The sequence below is a fragment of the Pristiophorus japonicus genome, unplaced genomic scaffold (assembly GCF_044704955.1).
Source record: "Pristiophorus japonicus isolate sPriJap1 unplaced genomic scaffold, sPriJap1.hap1 HAP1_SCAFFOLD_351, whole genome shotgun sequence".
NCBI classification, from domain to species: Eukaryota; Metazoa; Chordata; class Chondrichthyes; family Pristiophoridae; genus Pristiophorus; species Pristiophorus japonicus.
In genome coordinates, this window is record NW_027253336.1 from 664,932 (window position 1) to 686,165 (window position 21,234).

Here is a 21,234-nt window from a genome sequence, read left to right on the forward strand (position 1 = left end):
GGATGTAACTAGTAGAGTGGACAAGGGAGAACCAGTGGATGTGGTGTATTTGGACTTTTAAAAGGCTTTTGACAAGGTCCCACACAAGAGATTGGTGTACAAAATCAAAGCGCATGGTTGGGGGTAATGTACTGACATGGATAGGTTGGCAGACAGGAAGCAGAGAGTCGGGATAAACGGGTCCTTTTCAGAATGGCAGGCAGTTACTAGTGGGGTGCCACAGGGCTCAGTGCTGGGACCCCAGCTCTTTACAATATATATTAACGATTTGGATGAAGGAACAGAGTGTAATATCTCCAAGTTTGCAGATGACACTAAACTGGATGGCGGAATGAGCTGTGAGCAGGATGCTAAGAGGCTGCAGGGTGACTTGGACAGATTAGGTGAGTGGGCAAATACATGGCAGATGCAGTATAATGTGGATAAATGTGTGGTTATCCATTTTGGGATAAACACAAAGGCAGAATATTATCTGAATGGCGTCAGACTAGAAAAAGGGGCGGTGCAACGAGACCTGGGTGTCATGGTTCATCAATCATTGAAAGTTGGCAGGTAGATACAGCAGGCGGTGAAGAAGACAAATGGCATGTTGGCCTTCATAGCTAGGGGATTTGAGTATAGGAGCAGGGAGGGAGGTCTTACAGTTTTACAGGGCCTTAGTGAGGCCTCACCTGGAATATTGTGTTCAGTTTTGGTCTCCTAGTCTGAGGAAGGACATTCTTGCTATTGAGGGAGTGCAGCGAAGGTTCACCAGACTGATTCCAGGGATGGCTGGGCTGTCATATGAGGAGAGACTGGATCAACTGGGCCTTCTCACTGGCGTTTAGAAGGATGAGAGGGGATCTCATAGAAACATATAAAATTCTGACGGGACTGGACAGGTTAGATGCGGGAAGAATGTTCTCGATGTTGGGGAAGTCCAGAACCAGGAGACATAGTCTTAGGATAAGGGGTAGCCATTTAGGACTGAGATGAGGAGAAACTTCTTCACTCAGAGAGTTGTTGACCTGTGGAATTCCCTGCCGCAGAGTTGTTGATGCCAGTTTATTGGATATATTCAAGCGGGAGTTAGCTATGGCCCTTACGGTTAAGGGGATCAAGGGGTATGGAGAGAAAGCAGGAAAGGGGTACTGAAGGAATGATCAGCCATGATCTTATTGAATGGCGTTGCAGGCTCGAAGGGCTAACTGGCCTACTCCTGCACCTATTTTCTATGTTTCTATGTGATGGGAGAACTGTTGCTGATTGTGGCCGTGTGGAACAACCTCCCTGGGTCTGAAGTTGCATCCTGTGACACCAATGACCAAACAATTCATGGGATCGCAGCAACCACCGATTGAACTTTAATAGTGGAGAGAAGTGATTTGTTGCAATGTGTGAAGGATCTGCACACCGCTATTTATCCCGCAGAATGTCAAAGCCTTCAAATAGGTAAATAGCAAAAGGAACCTGACGTAGGTCATTGGACACTACTCAGTGGATATTTTTACTGCAGTATTTTTGAGCTTATAAGAACATAAGAAATAGGAGCAAGAGTAGGCCAAATGGCCCCCACGAGCCTGCTCCGTCATTCAACAAGATCATGGCTGATCTGATCATGGACTCAGCTCCACTTCCCCGCCCGTTCCCATAACTTTTCCTTATCGTTCAAAAATCTGTCTATCTCCACCTTTAATATATTCAATGAACCAGCCTCCACAGCTCCCCGGGGCAGAGAATCCCACAGTTTTACGATTGTCTGAGAGAAGAAATTCCTCCTCATCTCAGTTCTAAATGGCCGACCATTTATTCTAAAACTATGCCCCCTAGTTCTAGATTCAGAATATGTGATGTTGGGGACAGGGAATTTTTGATGATTTTTTTATTGCGTGTGCTGGATTTAAGGAGTTAAATGGATCTTTCTCTCCGTGAAACCCTTACGCACGAATCATGATGCCTATTCATACATGCATTTTATATCCACAGAATACGGCCCGCCACCTCAGTTTGAACATGAACCAGGTAAAGAAATACATTCATTTTACACGTGATTGGAAGGCCATTCCCAACCAATCAAATCCTCTGTCGCATTGACAAGTAAACTCAAATATCAATTCTCACACAGCACAGTTCTCCTTCCCACAATTTAATATTGATGTTTTCCATTACGGTGGTGAATTTCAACACCGGCAGTAGCGTTAACAGGGTGATATTTTATTGCCCACCCACTCCAAACCCCCACCTAATTTTGTTCTCGATGGATTGGAATGGAATGGAAAATCAGGCACGATGTACAGCAGGCAACCATTGCACTATCGTCCCTTTCGTACGTGGGCTGAAATTAAATGTCACTCCCAAACCGTTACAATACCCTTGCGACTCGATATCCATCTCAGGCGGTGGTGCATAATGGGCGGTATCCATTGGCCACCCGTTACATGATATTAACTTGTACTGCAGTCAGTGGAACTGAATGTCAAGTGCAGCGTATAATGGGCAGACCATCCGATACCGCCCGTTTATGGCCACTGCCCGAGACAAATTTCTCAGTGCTGATCTTATGTTCGCTACCCCAGTGCCCAACCAAACTGGCTTTAACATTCCAATTCCTAACCAGTACACTATAGCACTCCGAACAGTGCTAGTAATACTTTATAAACCTCAATCATACTTCCAGACCAGCGTACATCCATGTCCCTTTAAAGATATCAATAGGCATCTATCAGCTTCCTTCTCTAATGATCCAAAACTGTGTGATGGGAGAGCTGTTGCTGATTGTGGCCATGTGGAACATGGGTCTGAAGTTGCACCCTGTGATACCAATGACTAAACAAGTCATGGGATCGCAGCAACCACCGATTTACCTTAAATAGTAGAGAGAAGTGATTTGTTGCAATGTGTAAAGGATTTGAACACCGCTATTTACCCCGCAGAATGTCAAAGCCTTCAAATAGGTAAAAAGTAGTGAAGGAACATGCTATGGGTCATTGAACACTATTCAATGGATATTTTTATTGCAGTATTTTTGAGCTTATAAGAACATAATAGGAGCAGGAGTGGGCCATCATCCCCCCGAACCTGCTCCGCCATTTAATAAGATCATGGCTGTTCAGATCATGGTCTCAGCTCCACTTCCCTGCCCGCTCCCCATAACCCTTCCTTATTGTTCAAAAATCAGTCTATCTCCACTTTAAATATATTCGATGACCCAGCCTCCACAGCTCTCCGGGGCAGAGAATTCCACAGATTTACGATTGTCTGAGAAAAGAAATTCCTCCTCATCTCAGTTCTAAATGGCCGGCCCCTTATTCTTAAACTTTGCCCCCTCGTTCGAGATTCAAAATATGTGATGTTGGGAGAGGGAATTTTTGAAGAGTAGGTGATTTTATTATTGCGTGTGCTAGATTTAAGGAGTTGAATGGACCTTTCTCTCCGTGAAATCCTTACGCGCCTATTCATACATGCATTTTGTGTCCACAGAATACGGCCCGCTGCCTCATTTTGAACATGAACCAGGTAAAGAAATACATTCATTTTCTACAATATTAGAGGCCCATTCCCAACCAATCAAATCCCCGTTACTATGACAAGTAAACTCAAATACCAATTCTCACACAGCAGTGTCAAGACCAATACAATTGACCAGTCCATCTGTTTTTTCATGGTTTTGGTTGAACACCAAATGGTGGGCAGGACACTGGGGAGAAAATGCCTGGTCTTGATCAAACAGTTCCAATGGGACCTTTTACACCTACCTAACAAGGCAGATGAGACCTGGATTTAAGATCTTAACAGACATAAGAACATAATAAATAGGAGCAGGAGTCGGCCATATGGCCCCTCAACCCTGCTCCGCCATTTAATACGATCATGGCTGATCTGATCATGGACTCAGCTCCACTTCCCGACATGCTCCCCACAACCCCCTATTCCCTTATCAGTTATTAAACTGTCTATCCCTGTCTTAAATTTATTCCATGTCCCAGCTTTCACAGCTCTCTGAGGCAGTGAATTCCACAGATTTACAACCCGCTGAGAAGAAATTCCTCCTCATCTCAGTTTTAAATGGATGGCCCCTTATTCTAAGATCATGCCTCCTAGTTCTAGTCTCTCCAATCAGTGGAAACATCCTCTCTGCATCCACCTCGTTAAGCCCCCTCATAACTTTAAACGTTTCGATAAGATCACCTCTCATTCTTCTGAAATCCAATCAGCAGAGGCCCAACCTACTCAACCTTTCCTCATAAGTCAACCCCCTCATCTCCAGAATCAACCTAGTGAACCTTCTCTGAATTGCCTCCAAAGCAAGTATATCCTTTCGTAAATATGTAAACCAAATTTCTGTATGCAGTATTCCAGGTGTGGCCTCACCAATACCCTGTATAACTGTAGCAAGACTTCCCTGCTTTTATACTCCATCCCCTTTGCAATAAAGGCCAAGATTTCATTGGCCTTCCTGAACACTTGCTGTACCTGCATACTTACCTTTTGTACCCCCAGGTCCCACTGTACTGCAGCACTTTGCAATCTTTCTCCATTTAAATAATAACTCGCCCTTTGATTTTTTCTGCCAAAGTGCATGACTTCGCACTTTCCAACATGGCTGAAAGCTCATTTCAGGGTCAAATATGACACTCAGGTTGTGAACAATGTGGTTCAGACAGGCGGACATCCAGGTCCCTTTGAAGATGTAAATAGGCATCTATCAGCTTCTTTCTCTAATGATCCAAAACGGATCAGGCTCGAGGGGCTAGATGGTCTACTCCTGTTCCTAATTCTTATGTTCTAAAACTGTGTGAAGGGAGAGCTGTTGCTGATTGTGGTCGTGTGGAACAACCTCCCTGGGTCTAAAGTTGCACCCTGTGGACCAAACAATTCATGGGATCGCCTCAGCCACCGAATTACCTCAATTAGGGGAGAGAAGTGATTTGTTGCAATGTGTGAAGGATTTACACACCGCTATTTACCCCGTAGAATGTCAAAGCCTTCAAATAGGTAAAAGGCAGTGAAGGAACCTGACGTGGGTCATTGAACGCTGTTCAATGGATATTTTTACTACAGTTTTTGGAGCTTATAAGAAATAGGAGCAGGAGTAGGCCAGCTGGCCCCTCGAGCCTGCTCCGCTATTCAAAAAGATCATGTCTGATCTGATCATGGTCTCAGCTCCACTTCCCTGCCCGCTCCCCATAACTCTTCCTTATCGTTCAAAAATCTGTCTATCTCCACCTTAAATATATTCAATGACCCAGTCTCCACAGCTCTCTGGGGCAGAGAATTCCACAGATTTACAACCCTCAGAGAAGAAATTCCTCCTCATCTCAGTTCTAAATGGCTGACCCCTTATTCTTAAACTATGCCCCCTAGTTCTAGATTCAGAATGTGTGTTGTTGGGGAGAGGGAATTTTTGAAGAGTTGACAATTTTTTTATTGCATGTGCTAGATTTAAGGAGTTGAATGGACCTTTCTCAGTGAAACCCTTGCGCGCGAATCATGATGCCTATTAATGCATGCATTTTGTATCCACAGAATACGGCCCTCCACCTCATTTTGAACATGAACCAGGTAAAGAAATACATTCATTTTCTGTAATATTGGAAGCCCATTCCCAACCAATCAAATCCTCTGTTGCAAGGTCAAGTAAACTCAAATACTAATTCTCACACAGAACAGTGTCAGGACCAATACAATTGGCCAGTCCATCTGTTTTTTCATGGTATTGGTTGAAGACCAAATAGTGGATAGGACACTGGGGAGAAAATGCTTGTTCTTGTTCAAACACTTCCAATGGGACCTTTTACGCCTACCTAACAAGGCAGATGAGACCTCGGTTTAAGATCTTATTATACGTAAGAACATAAGAAATAGGAGCAGGACTATAAGAACAAAAGAAATAGGAACAGAAGTAGGCCATCTGGTCCCTCGAGCCTGCTCCGCCATTCAATCAGATCATGGCTGATCTGATCATGGGCTCAGCTCCACCTCCCTGCCCGCTCCCCATAACCTCTTATCTTTTAATAAACTGTCTATTTCGGTCTTAAATTTATTCAATGACCCAGCTTCCACAGCTCTCTGAGGCAGCGAATTCCACAGATTTACAAACCTCAAAGAAGAAATTCCTCCTCATCTCAGTTTTAAATGGACAGCCCCTTTTTCTAAGATTATGCCCTCTAGTTCTTGACTTACCCATCAGTGGAAACATCCTCTCTGCATCCACCTTGTCAAGCCCCCTCATAATCTTATATGTTTCGATAAGATCACCTCTCATTCTTCTGAACTCCAATGAGTAGAGGCCCAAGCTACTCAACCTTTCCTCATGTCAACCCCCTCATCTCCAGAATCAACCTAATGAACCTTCTCTTAACTGCCTCCAAAGCAAGTATATCCTTTTGTAAATATGGAAACCAAATTTCTGCATGCAGTATTCTAGGTGTGGCCTCACCAATACCCTGTATAGCTGCAGCAAGACTTCCCTGCTTTTATACTCCATCCCCTTTGCAATAGAGGCCAAGATTTCATTGGCCTTCCTGAACACTTGCTGTACCTGCATACTAACCTTTTGTGTTTCATGCACAAGTACCTCCAGGTCCCGCTGTACTGCAGCACTTTGCAATCTTTCTCCATTTAAATAATAAATTGCTCTTTGATTTTTTTCTGCCAAAGTGCATGACCTCGCACTTTCCAACATTATATTCCATCTGTCAAATTTTTGTCCATTCCTCCAAACATGAACGATGGCTCCTCCCACAATTTATCAATTCCTCAGTTTTGCACTAGAGTGTTAACCTACATTATATGATCAAGTCCCAGAGTCGGGTTTGAACACAACCTTCTAACACAGCTACGAGTGTGCTGTCAACCGAGGCAAGCTGCCTCTCACCATCAAGATCTCAATTGGAGGGAATCTTGTTTCTGGGATTCGTGAAGGCTGAACTCCAAGATAAGGCCTATTCCCGTCAACAACAACAACTTGTATTTCTATAGCACCTTTAACATAGTGAAATGTCCCAAGGCACTTCACAGGAGTATTATGGGACAAAAAATTCAACACCGAGCTACATAAGGAGAAATTAGCGCAGGTGAGCAAAAGCTTGGTCAAAGAGCTGGTTTTAAGGAGCATCTTGATGGAGGAAAGAGAGGGGAGAGGTTTAGGGGAGAGGGGAGTTCCAGAGCTTGAAGCCCAGATAACAGAAGGCACGACCACCAATAGTTGAGCGATTATAAACAGGGATGTTCAAGAGAGCAGAATTAGAGGAGCGCAGACGACTCGGGAGAATGTGGGTCTGATGGGGCTTACAGAGATAGGGAGGGCCAAGGCCCATGGAGGGATTTGAAAACAAGAATGAGAATTTTGAAATCGAGGCGTTGCTTAACCCAGAGCCAATGTAGGTCAGTGAGCACAGGGGTGATGGGTGAGCGGGACTTGGTGCGAGTTAGGACACGGGCCAAGTTTTGGGTCATCTCTAGTTTACATATGGTAGAATGTGGGAGGCCAGCTAGGAATAGTCAAGTCTAGAGGTAACAAAGGCATGGATGAGGGCTTCAGCAGCGGATGAGCTGAGAAAGGGGCAGTGACGGGCGATGTTACGGAGGTGGAAAAAGGCGGTCTTAGTTATGCTGCAGAGATATGGTCGAAAGCTCATTTCAGGGTCAAATATGACACCCAGGTTGCGAACAATGTGGTTCAGACAGGCGTACATCCAGGTCCCTTTGAAGATATCAATAGACATCTATCAGCTTCCTTCTCGAATGATCCAAAACTGTGTGAAGGGAGAGCTGTTGCTGATTGTGGCCGTGTGGAACAACCTCCCTGGATCTGAAGTTGCACCCTGTGATACCAATGACCAAACAAGCCTCAGCCACCGATTTACCTTAAATAATGGAGAGAAGTGATTTGTTGCACTGTGTAAAGGATTTGCACACCGCTATTTATCCCACAGAATGTCAAAGCCTTCAAATAGGTAAATAGCAGAGAAGAAAACTGATCTGGGTTATTAGCCACTATTGATTGGATATTTTTACTGCAGTATTTTTGAGCTTATAAGAACATAAGAAATAGAAGGAGTAGGCCATCTGGTGCCTCGAGCCTGCTCCGCCTTTTAATAAGATCATGGACTCAGCTCCACTTCCCTGGCCGCTCCCATAACCCTTCCTTATTGTTCAAAAATCAGTCTATCTCCACCTTAAATATATTCAATGACCCAGCCTCCACAGCTCTCTGGGGCAGATAATTCCACAGATTTACAACCCTCTGAGAGAAAAAATTCTTCCTCATCTCAGTTCTAAATGGCCGACCCCTTATTCTGAAATTATGACCCCTCCTTCTAGATTCAGAATGTGTGTTGTTGGGGAGAGGGAATTTTTTAAGAGTTGAAGATTTTTTTATTGCATGCGCTGGATTTAAGGAGTTGAATGGACCTTTCTCTCCGTGAAAACCCTTACGTGCGTATCATGCCTATTCATACATGCATTTTGTATCCACAGAATACGGTCCGCCACCTTATTTTGACCATGAAGCAGGTAAAGAAATACATTCATTTTCTACAATATTGGAAGCCTATTCCCAACCAATCAAATCCTCTGTTGAAATGCCAAGTAAACTCAAATGCCAATTCTCACACAGAACAGTGTCAGGACCAATACAATTGGCCAGTCCATCTGTTTTTTCATGGTATTGGTTTGAAGACCAAATAGTGGGCAGGACACTGGGGAGAAAATGTCTTTCTTTTTCAGATACTTCCAATGAAATCTTTTACGTCTACCTGACAAGGCAGATGGGACCGTGTTTTATCATTATTATTATGGAATCTTGGCCTTTATTGCAAAGGGGATATAGTATAAAAGCAGTGAAGTCTTGCTATAGTTATACAGGGTACTGGTGAGGCCTTACCTGGAATACTGCGTGCAATTTTGGTTTCCATATTTACGAAAGAATATGCTTGCTTTGGAAGCAGTTCGGAGAAGGTTCCATCGGTTGATTCCGGAGATGAGGGGGTTGATTTATGAGGAAAGGTTGAGGAGGTTGGGCCTCTACTCATTGGAATTCAGAAGAATGAGAGGTGATCTTACCGAAACATATAAGATTCTGAGGGGGCTTGACAAGGTGGATGCAGAGAGGATGTTTCCACTGATGGGGGAGACTAGAACTAGGGGGCATGGTCTTAGAATAAGGGGCCGCCCATTTAAAACTGAGATGAGGAGGAATTTCTTCTCTCAGAGTGTTGTAAATCTGTGGAATTCACTGCCTCAGAGATCTGTGGAAGCTGGGACATTTAAATAAATTTAATACAGGGATAGACAGTTGTTACATACGTAATAACTCGATAGACTGAATACTGTAAAGTCACTCAGGTGCAAACCTGGCTCAACATTCTTCGGGCTCAAAAGTGCCCACATTACATTGGTTTGCTTTACATACCTGGCCCGCACACAGGTGCGTACAGCCCAATGACCTCCGACATTGGCACCCTCTGGTGGCTAGTAACACCAAGCATACATACAGTGAATTTATAATGGGGAACAAAGAATTGAAAAAATACTTTGGTTCTGTCTTCACAAAGGGAGACACATATAACCTTCCGGAAATACTAGGGGACCGAGGGTCTCGCGAGAAGGAGGAACTGAAAGAAATTCTTATTAGTCAGGAAATTGTGTTAGGAAAATTGATGGGATTGAAGGCTGATAAATCCCCAGGGCCTGATAGGCTGCATCCCAGAGTACTTAAGGAAGTGGCCCTAGAAATAGTGGATGCATTGGTGGTCATTTTCCAACTGTCTATCGACTCTGGATCGGTTCCTATGGACTGGAGATGTAACACCACTTTTTAAAAAAGGAGGGAGAGAGAAAACACGGAATTATAGACCAGTTAGCCTGACATCATTTGTGGGGAAAATGTTGGAATCAATTATTAAAGATGAAATAGCAGCGCATTTGGAAAGCAGTGACAGGATCGGTCCAAGTCAGCATGGATTTATGAAAGGGAAATCATGCTTGATGAATGAATCTTCTGAAATTTTTTGAGGATGTAACTAGGACAGTGGACAAGGGAGAACCAGTGGATGTGTTGTATTTGGACATTCAAAAGGCTTTTGACAAGGTCTCACACATGAGATTAGCGTGCAAAATTAAAGCACATGGTATTGGGGGTAATGTACTGACGTGGATAGAGAACTGGTTGGCAGACAGGAAGCAAAGAGTAGGGATAAACGGGTCCTTTTCAGAATGGCAGGCAATGACTAGTGGGATGCCATAGGGCTCAGTGCTGGGACCCCAGCTATTTACAATATACATCAATGATTTAGATGAAGGAATTGAGTGTAATATCGCCAAGTTTGCAGATCACACTAAGCTGGGTGGCGGTGTGAGCTGTGAGGAGGATGCGAAGAGGCTGCAGGGTGACTTGGACAGGTTAGGTGAGTGGGAAAATGTATGGCAGATGTGGATAAATGTGAGGTTATCCACTTTGGTGGCAAAAACATGAAGGCTGAATATTATCTGAATGGCAGCAGATTAGGAAAAGGGGAGGTGCAACGAGACCTGGCTGTCACGGTACATCAGTCATTGAAAGTTGGCATGCAGGTACAGCAGGCCTTGAAGGCGGCAAATGACATGTTGGCCTTCATAGCTAGGGGTTTTGAGTATAGGAGCAGGGAGGTCTTACTGCAGTTGTACAGGGCCTTGGTGAGGCCTCACCAAGAATATTATGTTCCATTTTGGTCTCCTAATCTGAAGGAGGACATTCCTGCTATTGAGGGAGTGGAGCGAAGGTTCACCAGACTGACTCCCGGGATGGCAGGACTGACATATGAGGAGAGACTGGATCGACTGGGCCTGTATTCACTGGAGTTTAGAAGAATGAGAGGGGATCTCATAGAAACAGATAAAATTCTGAAGGGACTGGACAGGTTAGATGCAGGAAAAATGCTCCCGATGTTGAGGAAGTTCAGAACCAGGGGTCACAGTCTAAGGATAAGGGGTAAGCCGTTTAGAAACATAGGAAATCGGTGCAGGAGTAGGCCATTCGACCCTTCTAGCCTGCACCGTCATTCAATGAGTTCATGGCTGAACATGCAACTTCAGTACCCCATTCCTGCTTTCTCGCCATACCCCTTGATCCCCCTAGTAGTAAGGATTTCATCGAACTCCTTTTTGAATATATTTAGTGAATTGGCCTCAACAACTTTCTGTGGTAGAGAATTCCACAGGTTCACTACTCTCTGGGTGAAGAAGTTTCTCCTCATCTCGGTCCTAAATGGCTTACCCCTTATCCTTAGACTGTGTCCCCTGGTTCTGGACTTCCCCAACATTGGGAACATTCTTCCTGCATCTAAACTGTCTAACCCCGTCAGAATTTTAAAAGTTTCTATGAGGTCCCCTCTCATTCTTCTGAACTCCAGTGAATACAAGCCCAGTTGATCCAGTCTTTCTTGATAGGTCAGTCCCACCATCCCGCGGATCAGTATGGTGAACCTTCGCTGCACTCCCTCAATAGCAAGAATGTCCTTCCTCAGGTTGGGAGACCAAAACTGTGCACAATACTCCAGGTGTGGCCTCACTAAGGCCCTGTACAACTATAGCAACACCTCCCTGCCCCTGTACTCAAATCCCCTCGCTATGAAGGCCAACATGCCATTTGCTTTCTTAACCGCCTGTTGTACCTGCATGCCAACCTTCAATGACTGATGTACCATGACACCCAGGTCTCGTTGCACCTCCCCTTTTCCTGATCTGTCACCATTCAGATAAAAGTCTGTCTCTCTGTTTTTACCACCAAAGTGGATAACCCCACATTTATCCACATTATACTTCATCTGCCATTCATTTGCCCACTCACCTAACCTATCCAAGTCACTCTGCAGCCTCATAGCATCCTCCTCGCAGCTCACACTGCCACCCAACTTAGTGTCATCCGCAAATTTTGAGATACTACATTTAATCCCCTCATCTAAATCATTAATGTACAATGTAAACAGCTGGGGCCCCAGCACAGAATCTTGCGGTACCCCACTAGTCACTGCCTGCAATTCTGAAAAATCCCCAATTACTCCTACTCTTTGCTTCCTGTCTGACAACCAGTTCTCAATCCATGTCAGCACACTACCCCCAATCCCATGTGCTTTAACTTTGCACATTAATCTCTTGTGTGGGACCTTGTCGAAAGTCTTCTGAAAGTCCAAATATACCACATCAACTGGTTCTCCTTTGTCCACTCTACTGGAAACATCCTCAAAAAATTCCAGAAGATTTGTCAAGCATGATTTCCCTTTCACAAATCCATGCTGACTTGGACCTATCATGTCACCTCTTTCCAAATGCACTGCTATGACATCCTTAATAATTGATTCCATCATTTTACCCACTACGGTCTGATCAGTCTACGGTGTCATCAGGCTGACCGGTCTATAATTCCCTGTTTTCTCTCTCCCTCCTTTTTTAAAAAGTGGGATTACATTGGCTACCCTCCACTCCATAGGAACTGATCCAGAGTCAATGGAATGTTGGAAAATGACTGTCAATGCATCCACGATTTCCAAGGCCACCTCCTTAAGTACTCTGGGATGCAGTCCATCAGGCCCTGGGGATTTATCGGTCTTCAATCCCATCAATTTCCCCAACACAATTTCCCGACTAATAAGGATTTCCCTTAGTTCTTCCTCCTTACTAGACCCTCTGACCCCTTTTATATCCGGAAGGTTGTTTGTGTCCTCCTCAGTGAATACCGAACCAAAGTACTTGTTCAATTGGTCTGCCATTTCTTTGTTCCCAGTTATGACTTCCCCTGATTCTGACTGCAGGGGACCTACGTTTGTCTTTACTAACTTTTTTCTCTTTACATATCGATAGAAACTTTTGCAATCCGTCTTAATGTTCCCTGCAAGCTTCTTTTCGTACTCCATTTTCCCTGCCCTAATCAAACCCTTTAGGACCGAGGTGAGAAGAAACTTCTTCACTCAGAGTTGTTAACCTGTGGAATTCTTTACCGCAGAGAGTTGTTGATGTCAGTTCGTTCGATATATTCAAGAGGGAGTTAGATATGGCCCTGACGGCTAAAGGGATCAAGGAGTTTGGAGAGAAAGCAGGAAAGGGGTACTGAGGTGAATGATCAGCCATGATCTTATTGAATGGTGGTGCAGGCTCGAAAGGCCGAATGGCCTACTCCTGAATCTATTTTCTATGTTTTTATGTTTCTATGACAACATCCCCCTTCAAGATCTTAGTATCTGTCTTTTTACAAGTTTAGACGGTTCGGGGCTTTCCGCTCACGAATTGATCGTCTTCAGTTCAACTCCAGTTCTGGGCGAGCATTCTGAGTCAGTTATAACTGGTTGGCGATCTCATTGTAGTGGCAATGACCATGTCAGAGATTGAAAGTCCAGATTCATTGATGACGACGGAGTCCTCTGATGAATGAATATAGGTTGGTTGGTCACAGATCGTATCTTCCTCAACTTGTTCCAGTTCATCCATGTGCGGCAGTTTTATCTGATCAACATGTTTCCTGCATGTTTGCCCATTCTTGAGCATGACAATAAACACTCTGTTAACCGCCTTGGCCGTAACAATACTGGCAACCCACTTGTGACCTTGACCATAATTTAGCACATACACAGGGTCGTTAACAGAGATGTCGCGTGACACAGCAGCACGATCATGATACCACTGCTGATTTTGACGTCTGTTTTCAACACGATTGTTCAAGTCAGGATGGACGAGAGAGAGCTTGGTCTTGAGACCTCTCTTCATCAATAGTTCAGCAGGGGAGACCCCAGTAAGCATGTGGGGTCATGTCCTGTAACTAAGCAATATGCATGACAACCGAGTCTGCAGTGAACCCTGAATTACACGTTTTATACTCTGCTTGATAGTTTGGACAGCACGCTCTGCTTGACCATTAGAAGCAGATTTGAATGATGCTGACCTCACATGTTTAATACCATTGAGTTTCATAAACTCTTGAAACTCCAGACTTGTGAAGCAAGATCCGTTGTCGCTCACAACGATGTCAGCAGTCCGTGAGTAGCAAATATAGAAACATAGAAACATAGAAAATAGGTGCAGGAGTAGGCCATTCGGCCCTTCTAGCCTGCACCGCCATTCAATGAGTTCATGGCTGAACATGCAACTTCAGTACCCCATTCCTGCTTTCTCACGATACCCCTTGATTCCACTAGGAGTAAGGGCTTCATCTAACTCCTTTTTGAATATATTTAGTGAATTGGCCTCAACAACTTTCTGTGGTAGAGAATTCCACAGGTTCACCACTCTCTGGGTGAAGAAATTCCTCCTCATCTCGGTCCTAAATGGCTTCCTCCTTATCCTTAGACTGTGTCCCCTGGTTCTGGACTTCCCCAACATTGGGAACATTCTTCCTGCATCTAACCTGTCTAACCCCGTCAGAATTTTAAACGTTTCTATGAGGTCCCCTCTCATTCTTCTGAACTCCAGTGCATACAAGCCCAGTTGATCCAGTCTTTCTTGATAGGTCAGTCCCACCATCCCGGGAATCAGTCTGGTGAACCTTCGCTGCACTCCCTCAATAGCAAGAATGTCCTTCCTCAGGTTAAGAGACCAAAACTGTACACAATACTCCAGGTGTGGCCTCACCAAGGCCCTGTACAATTGCAGCAACACCTCCCTGCCCCTGTGCTCAAATCCCCTCGCTATGAAGGCCAACATGCCATTTGTTTTCCTAACCGCCTGCTGTACCTGCATGCCAACCTTCAATGACTGATGTACCATGACACCCAGGTCTCTTTGCACCTCCCCTTTTCCTAATCTGTCACCATTCAGATAATAGTCTGTCTCTCTGTTTTTACCACCAAAGTGGATAACGTTACATTTATCCACATTATACTTCATCTGCCATGCATTTTCCCACTCACCTAACCTATCCAAGTCGCTCTGCAGCCTCATAGCATCCTCCTCGCAGCTCACACTGCCACCCAACTTAGTGTCATCCGCAAATTTGGAGATACTACGTTTAATCCCCTCGTCCAAATCATTAATGTACAGTGTAAACAGCTGGGGCCCCAGCACAGAACCCTGCGGTACCCCACTAGTCACTGCCTGCCATTCTGAAAAGTCCCCATTTACTCCTACTCTTTGCTTCCTGTCTGACAACCAGTTCTCAATCCATGTCAGTACACTACCCCCAATCCCATGTGCTTTAACTTTGCACATCAATCTCTTGTGTGGGACCTTGTCGAAAGCCTTCTGAAAGTCCAAATATACCACATCAACTGGTTCTCCCTTGTCCACTCTACTGGAAACATCCTCAAAAAATTCCAGAAGATTTGTCAAGCATGATTTCCCTTTCACAAATCCATGCTGACTTGGACCTATCATATTACCTCTTTCCAAATGCACTGCTATGACATCCTTAATAATTGATTCCATCATTTTACCCACTACCGATGTCAGGCTGACCGGTCTATAATTCCCTGTTTTCTCTCTCCCTCCTTTTTTAAAAAGTGGGGTTACATTGGCTACCCTCCACTCCATAGGAACTGATCCAGAGTCAATGGAATGTTGGAAAATGACTGTCAATGCATCCACTATTTCCAAGGCAACCTCCTTAAGTACTCTGTGATGCAGTCCATCAGGCCCTGGGGATTTATCGGCCTTCAATCCCATCAATTTCCCCAACACAATTTCCCGACTAATAAGGATTTCCCTCAGTTCCTCCTCCTTACTAGACCCTCCGACCCCTTTTATATCCGGAAGGTTGTTTGTGTCCTCCTTAGTGAATACCGAACCAAAGTACTTGTTCAATTGGTCCGCCATTTCTTTGTTCCCCGTTATGACTTCCCCTGATTCTGACTGCAGGGGACCTACATTTGTCTTTACTAATCTTTTATCTTTACATATCTATAGAAACTTTTGCAATCCGTCTTAATATTCCCTGCAAGCTTCTTCTCGTACTCCATTTTCCCTGCCCTAATCAAACCCTTTGTCCTCCTCTGCTGAGTTCTAAATTTCTCCCAGTCCCCGGGTTCGCTGCTATTTCTGGCCAATTTGTATGCCACTTCCTTGGCTTTAATGCTATCCCTGATTTCCCTTGATAGCCACGGTTGAGCCACTTTCCCTTTTTTATTTTTACGCCAGACAGGAATGTACAATTGTTGTAGTTCATCCATGCGGTCTCTAAATGTCTGCCATTGCCCATCCACAGTCAACCCCTCCAGTATCATTCGCCAATCTATCCTAGCCAATTCACGCCTCATACCTTCAAAGTTACCCTTCTTTAAGTTCTGGACCATGGTCTCTGAATTAACTGTTTCATTCTCCATCCTAATGCAGAATTCCACCATATTATGGTCACTCTTCCCCAAGGGGCCTCGCACAACGAGATTGCTAATTAATCCTCTCTCATTACACAACACCCAGTCTAAGATGGCCTCCCCCCGAGTTGGTTCCTCGACATATTGGTCTAAGAAACCATCCCTTATGCACTCCAGGAAATCCTCCTCCACCGTATTGCTTCCAGTTTGGTTAACCCAATCTATGTGCATATTGAAGTCACCCATTATAACTGCTGCACCTTTATTGCACGCACCCCTAATTTCATGTTTGATGCCCTCCCCAACATCGCTACTACTGTTTGAGGTCTGTACACAACTCCCACTAACGTTTTTTGCCCTTTGGTATTCTGCAGCTCTACCCATATAGATTCCACATCATCCAAGCTAATGTCCTTCCGAACTATTGCCTTAATTTGCTCCTTAACTAGCAATGCTACCCCACCTCCTTTTCATTTTATTCTATCTTTCCTGAATGTTGAATACCCCTGGATGTTGAGTTCCCAGCCCTGATCATCCTGGAGCCACGTCTCCGTAATCCCAATCACATCATATTTGTTAACATCTATTTGCACAGTTAATTCATCCACCTTATTGCGGATACTCCTTGCATTAAGACACAAAGCCTTCAGGCTTGTTTTTTTAACATCCTTTGTCCTTTTAGAATTTTGCTGTACAGTGGTCCTTTTTGTTCTTTGCCTTGGGTTTCTCTGCCCTCCACTTTTCCTCATCTCCTTTCTGTCTTTTGCTTTTGCCTCCTTTTTGTTTCCCTCTGTCTCCCTGCATTGGTTCCCATCCCCCTGCCATATTAGTTTAACTCCTCCCCAACAGCACTAGCAAACACTCCCCCTAGGACATTGGTTCCGGTCCTGCCCAGGTGCAGACCGCCCGGTTTGTACTGGTCCCACCTCCCCCAGAACCGGTTCCAATGCCCCAGGAATTTGAATCTCTCCCTGCTACACCACTGCTCAAGTCACGTATTCATCTGCGCTATCCTGCGATTCCTACTCTGACTATCACGTGGCACTGGTAGCAATCCCGAGATTACTACTTTTGAGGTCCTACTTTTTAATTTAGCTCCTAGCTCCTTAAATACGTTTCGTAGGACCTCATCCCTTTTTTTACCTATGTCGTTGGTACCAATGTGCACCACGACAACTGGCTGTTCTCCCTCCCTTTTTAGAATGTCCTGCACCCGCTCCGAGACATCCTTGACCCTTGCACCAGGGAGGCAACATACCATCCTGGAGTCTCGGTTGCGGCCGCAGAAACGCCTATCTATTCCCCTCACCATTGAATCCCCAATCACTATTGCTCTCCCACTCTTTTTCCTGCCCTTCTGTGCAGCAGAGCCAGCCATGGTGCCATGAACTTGGCTGCTGCTGCCCTCCCCTGATGAGTCATCCCCCTCAACAGTACCCAAAGCAGTGTATCTGTTTTGCAGGGGGATGACCACATGGGACTCCTGCACTACCTTCCTTGCATTGCTCTTCCTGTTGGTCTTCCATTCCCTATCTGGCTGTGGACCCTTTCCCTGCGGTACGACCAACTCGCTACACGTGATACTCACGTCATTCTCAGCATCGTGGATGCTCCAGAGTGAATCCACCCTCAGCTCCAACTCCGCAACGCGGACCGTCAGGAGCTTGAGGTGGATACACTTCCTGCAGATATAGTCGTCAGGGACACTGGTGTCGTCCCTGAGTTCCCACATGGTACAGGAGGAGCATAACACCCGACCGAGCTCTCCTGCCATGACTTAACCCTTAGATACACTTAAATTGGCAACAACAATGTTAAAAGTTACTCACTGATATAGAAGAGAAAAAAGAAAAACTACTCACCAATCACCAGCCAATCACTTACTCTCTTGGCTGTGACGTCACCTTTTGATTTCTTTCTGCTTCTTTTTGCCTTCTCCCTGTAGCTGCACAAGTACGCCTTTTATAGGCCTCTCCACGCACCTCCTCGACGCTGCTCCCGACTGCCGCCGAAGCTGGGCCCCGGACTCCCTGCTGTGCCTTTTATAGGCCTCTCCATGAAGCATGCAGCCAACCCCACATGACACGAAGGCTCTCAATGGTAGCTGTGGATGTACTGGATGACTTGATTATACACTCTATCCACTTGGAATATGTATCCACCACAACAAAAAACATCTTACCCTAGAAAGGACCCACAAAGTCGATGGTTTGACCATGGTTTGATCCTCGACCATGGTTTGGATGGCCACGACCACAGACTCAGCGGAGATTCTGCTGGTACTTTGTTTAGCTGCATGCAAGTGTTACACTGATGCGATTCCAGATCAGAGTCAATTCCAGGCCACCATACGTGAGACCTGGCGATGGCTTTCATCATGACAATACCGGTATGAGTGCTGTGTAGATCATGTACAAATTTCTCTTTGCCTTTCTTAGGCATAACAACACGATTACCCCACAGTAAACAATCTGACTGAATGGATAGTTCGTTTTTGCGACAGTTGTAAGATTTGGTCTCATCACACATTTCCATAGGTATAGCAGACCACTAAGGACACAATGTTTTACAACCGATAAAATCGGGTCCTGTCTGGTCCAGATCCTAACTTGTTGAGCAGTGACAGAGGTTCCATCACTCTCAAAAGCTTCCATAACTAACAGTAGATCTGCAGGTTGTGGCGGCTCCACCTTCGGTATGGGCAAAGGCAGACAGCTCAGTGCGTCAGCACAACTCTCGGTGCCAGGTCTATGGCGAATGACATAATCATAGGCAGATAATGTCAGCGCTCACCTCTGGATGCGGGACGATGCATTGGTATTGATACCTTTGTTTTCCGAAAACAATGAAATGAGTGGCTTGTGATCCATTTCAAGTTCAAAAGGAAGACCAAACAGGCACTGATGCATCTTTTTAACCCCATACACACAGGCTAAAGCTTTTTTTTCTACCTTGCTGTAGGCTCTTTCTGCCTTTGACAAACTTTTCAAAGCATACGCAATAGGTTGTTGTTTACCAGACTCATTAGCTTGTTGAAGCACGCAGCCAACCCCATATGATGAAGCATCACAGGCCAATACTAGACGCTTACACGGATCATAACGTACCAGCAACTTGTTAGAGCAAAGCAGATTTGTAACTTTCTCGAAAACTCTATCTTGAGACACACCCCAAACCCAGTTGTCGCCTTTTCTGAGCAGCATGTGCAGTGGCTCTAATAAAGTGCTCAATCAAGGTAAAAAATTACCGAAGTAGTTGAGTAGACCAAGGAACGAACGCAGCTCCGTCACATTCTGAGGCCTGGGTGCATTTTTGATGGTTTTCGAGTCCGTAGGCCTGATGCCATCAGCAGCAATCTTCCTCCCCAGAAATTTGACTTCTGGTGCCATGAAGATGCACTTCAAACGTTTCAGCCTGAGTCCCCCTTTGTCTAGACGATGTAGAACCTCTTCAAGGTTGTTCAGGTGTTCGGCAGTGTCACGACCTGACCAGAATGTCATCTTGAAACACGATAGTTCTAGGGACGGACTTCAATAGACTCTCCATGTTCCTCTGAGATATGGCTGCAGCCGAGCGAATTCTAAAAGGACACCTGTTGTAGATAAACAGTCCTTTATGAGTGTTGATGCATGCAAGTTTCTTCGACGTGTCGACAAGCTCCTGTGTCATATAGGCCAACGTCAGATCCAGTTTAGTGAACGACTTCCCACCGGCTAGCGTTGCAAACAGGTCATCCGCCTTTGGTAACGGGTACTGATCCTGTTTTGAAAATCGGTTGATCGTAACCTTGTAGTCTACACAAATCCTGACAGTGCCATCACTCTTTAGCACAGGAACAATGGGACTAGTCCATTCGTTAAATTCGACCGGTGAAATTACCCCTTCACGTTGGAGTCTGTCCAGTTCGATTTCGACCTTCTCCCTCATCATGTACGGAACAGCCCGAGCTTTGTGATGAACAGGTCTTGCACACGAGTCCAGGTGAATCTGCACCTTGGCTCCTGTGAAATTGTCGATGCCCAGTTCAAACAGCGAGGGAAACTTGCTCAGTACTTGAGCACACGAAGTGTCATCCACCGATGAGAACGCTTTGTTATCTTTCCAATTCCATTTGATTTTTTCAAGAAAATTCCTGCCGAGCAGCGTTGGACCATTTCCTGGAACGATCCATAACGGTAGATCATGAACCACACCATCATACGACACCTTGACTACTACACTGCCAATCAATGATATGAGTTCTTTGGTATAAGTACGCAACTTGGCATTGACTGGACTCAGCTTAGGTTAGGCTTCACAGCCTTAGTGTCCGACAGCTTGTCGAATGTCCTTTGGCTCATTATTGACTGACTCGCACCCGTGCCCAATTCCATCGATACCGGCACGCCATTTAGTTTCACATTAACCATTATCGGTTGGCTCTTTGTCAGAAACGAATACAGTCCATACACTTCCTCCTCGGGCTGAATATCCAGGTCCGCGCTGGACTGGTCGTCATCATCCACATGGTGAGTCGCAGCACGCTTGCTCAGTTGTGGACACATTCGCTGAAGGTGCCCCACTTTCGAACAGCCTTTACAGATGTATTGTTTAAAACGACACTGATGATGCCGATGATTATCCCCACAACGCCAACAGGGTGAAATCGGATTCGTACCCGTTGGCGGACTTTGAGCAGCTACAGGTTTCGCATACGCAGTCGAGTAGGCCCTATCATAAGCAGCTATCATACGACGACACAATCTTGTTGACAGTACTTGCCATGGAGCTCCGACTCTTCGATGATATCTGCCTTAAATTATCATCCGTCGTCATGCATGCCTGGGCAAGCGCGATGGCCTTGCTCAAATCCAGCGCCTCCGCAGCCAATAACTTCCGGAGGATCACCTCGTGGTTCATTCCTATTACGAAGAAATCTCGCAGCATGTCTCCCAATGCATCTTCAAACTTACATGGCCCAGCAAGATGTCTTAGGTCG

The 21,234-nt window shown here is 45.2% G+C and overlaps 1 protein-coding gene across 4 annotated transcripts in view; it reads left to right on the top strand.

Annotated features, from left to right (window-relative positions):
* Positions 1 to 21,234, top strand: part of LOC139250221 (uncharacterized) — a 118,300-nt gene that overhangs the window by 84,288 nt on the left and 12,778 nt on the right. For all 4 annotated transcript variants that reach the window (XM_070872717.1, XM_070872714.1, XM_070872715.1 and 1 more), the window contains 4 exons: positions 1,966 to 2,001; positions 3,460 to 3,495; positions 5,506 to 5,541; positions 8,461 to 8,496. In XM_070872717.1, the coding sequence (XP_070728818.1) occupies positions 1,966 to 2,001; positions 3,460 to 3,495; positions 5,506 to 5,541; positions 8,461 to 8,496 (144 nt within the window). The remainder of the gene's footprint in view (positions 1 to 1,965; positions 2,002 to 3,459; positions 3,496 to 5,505; positions 5,542 to 8,460; positions 8,497 to 21,234) is intronic.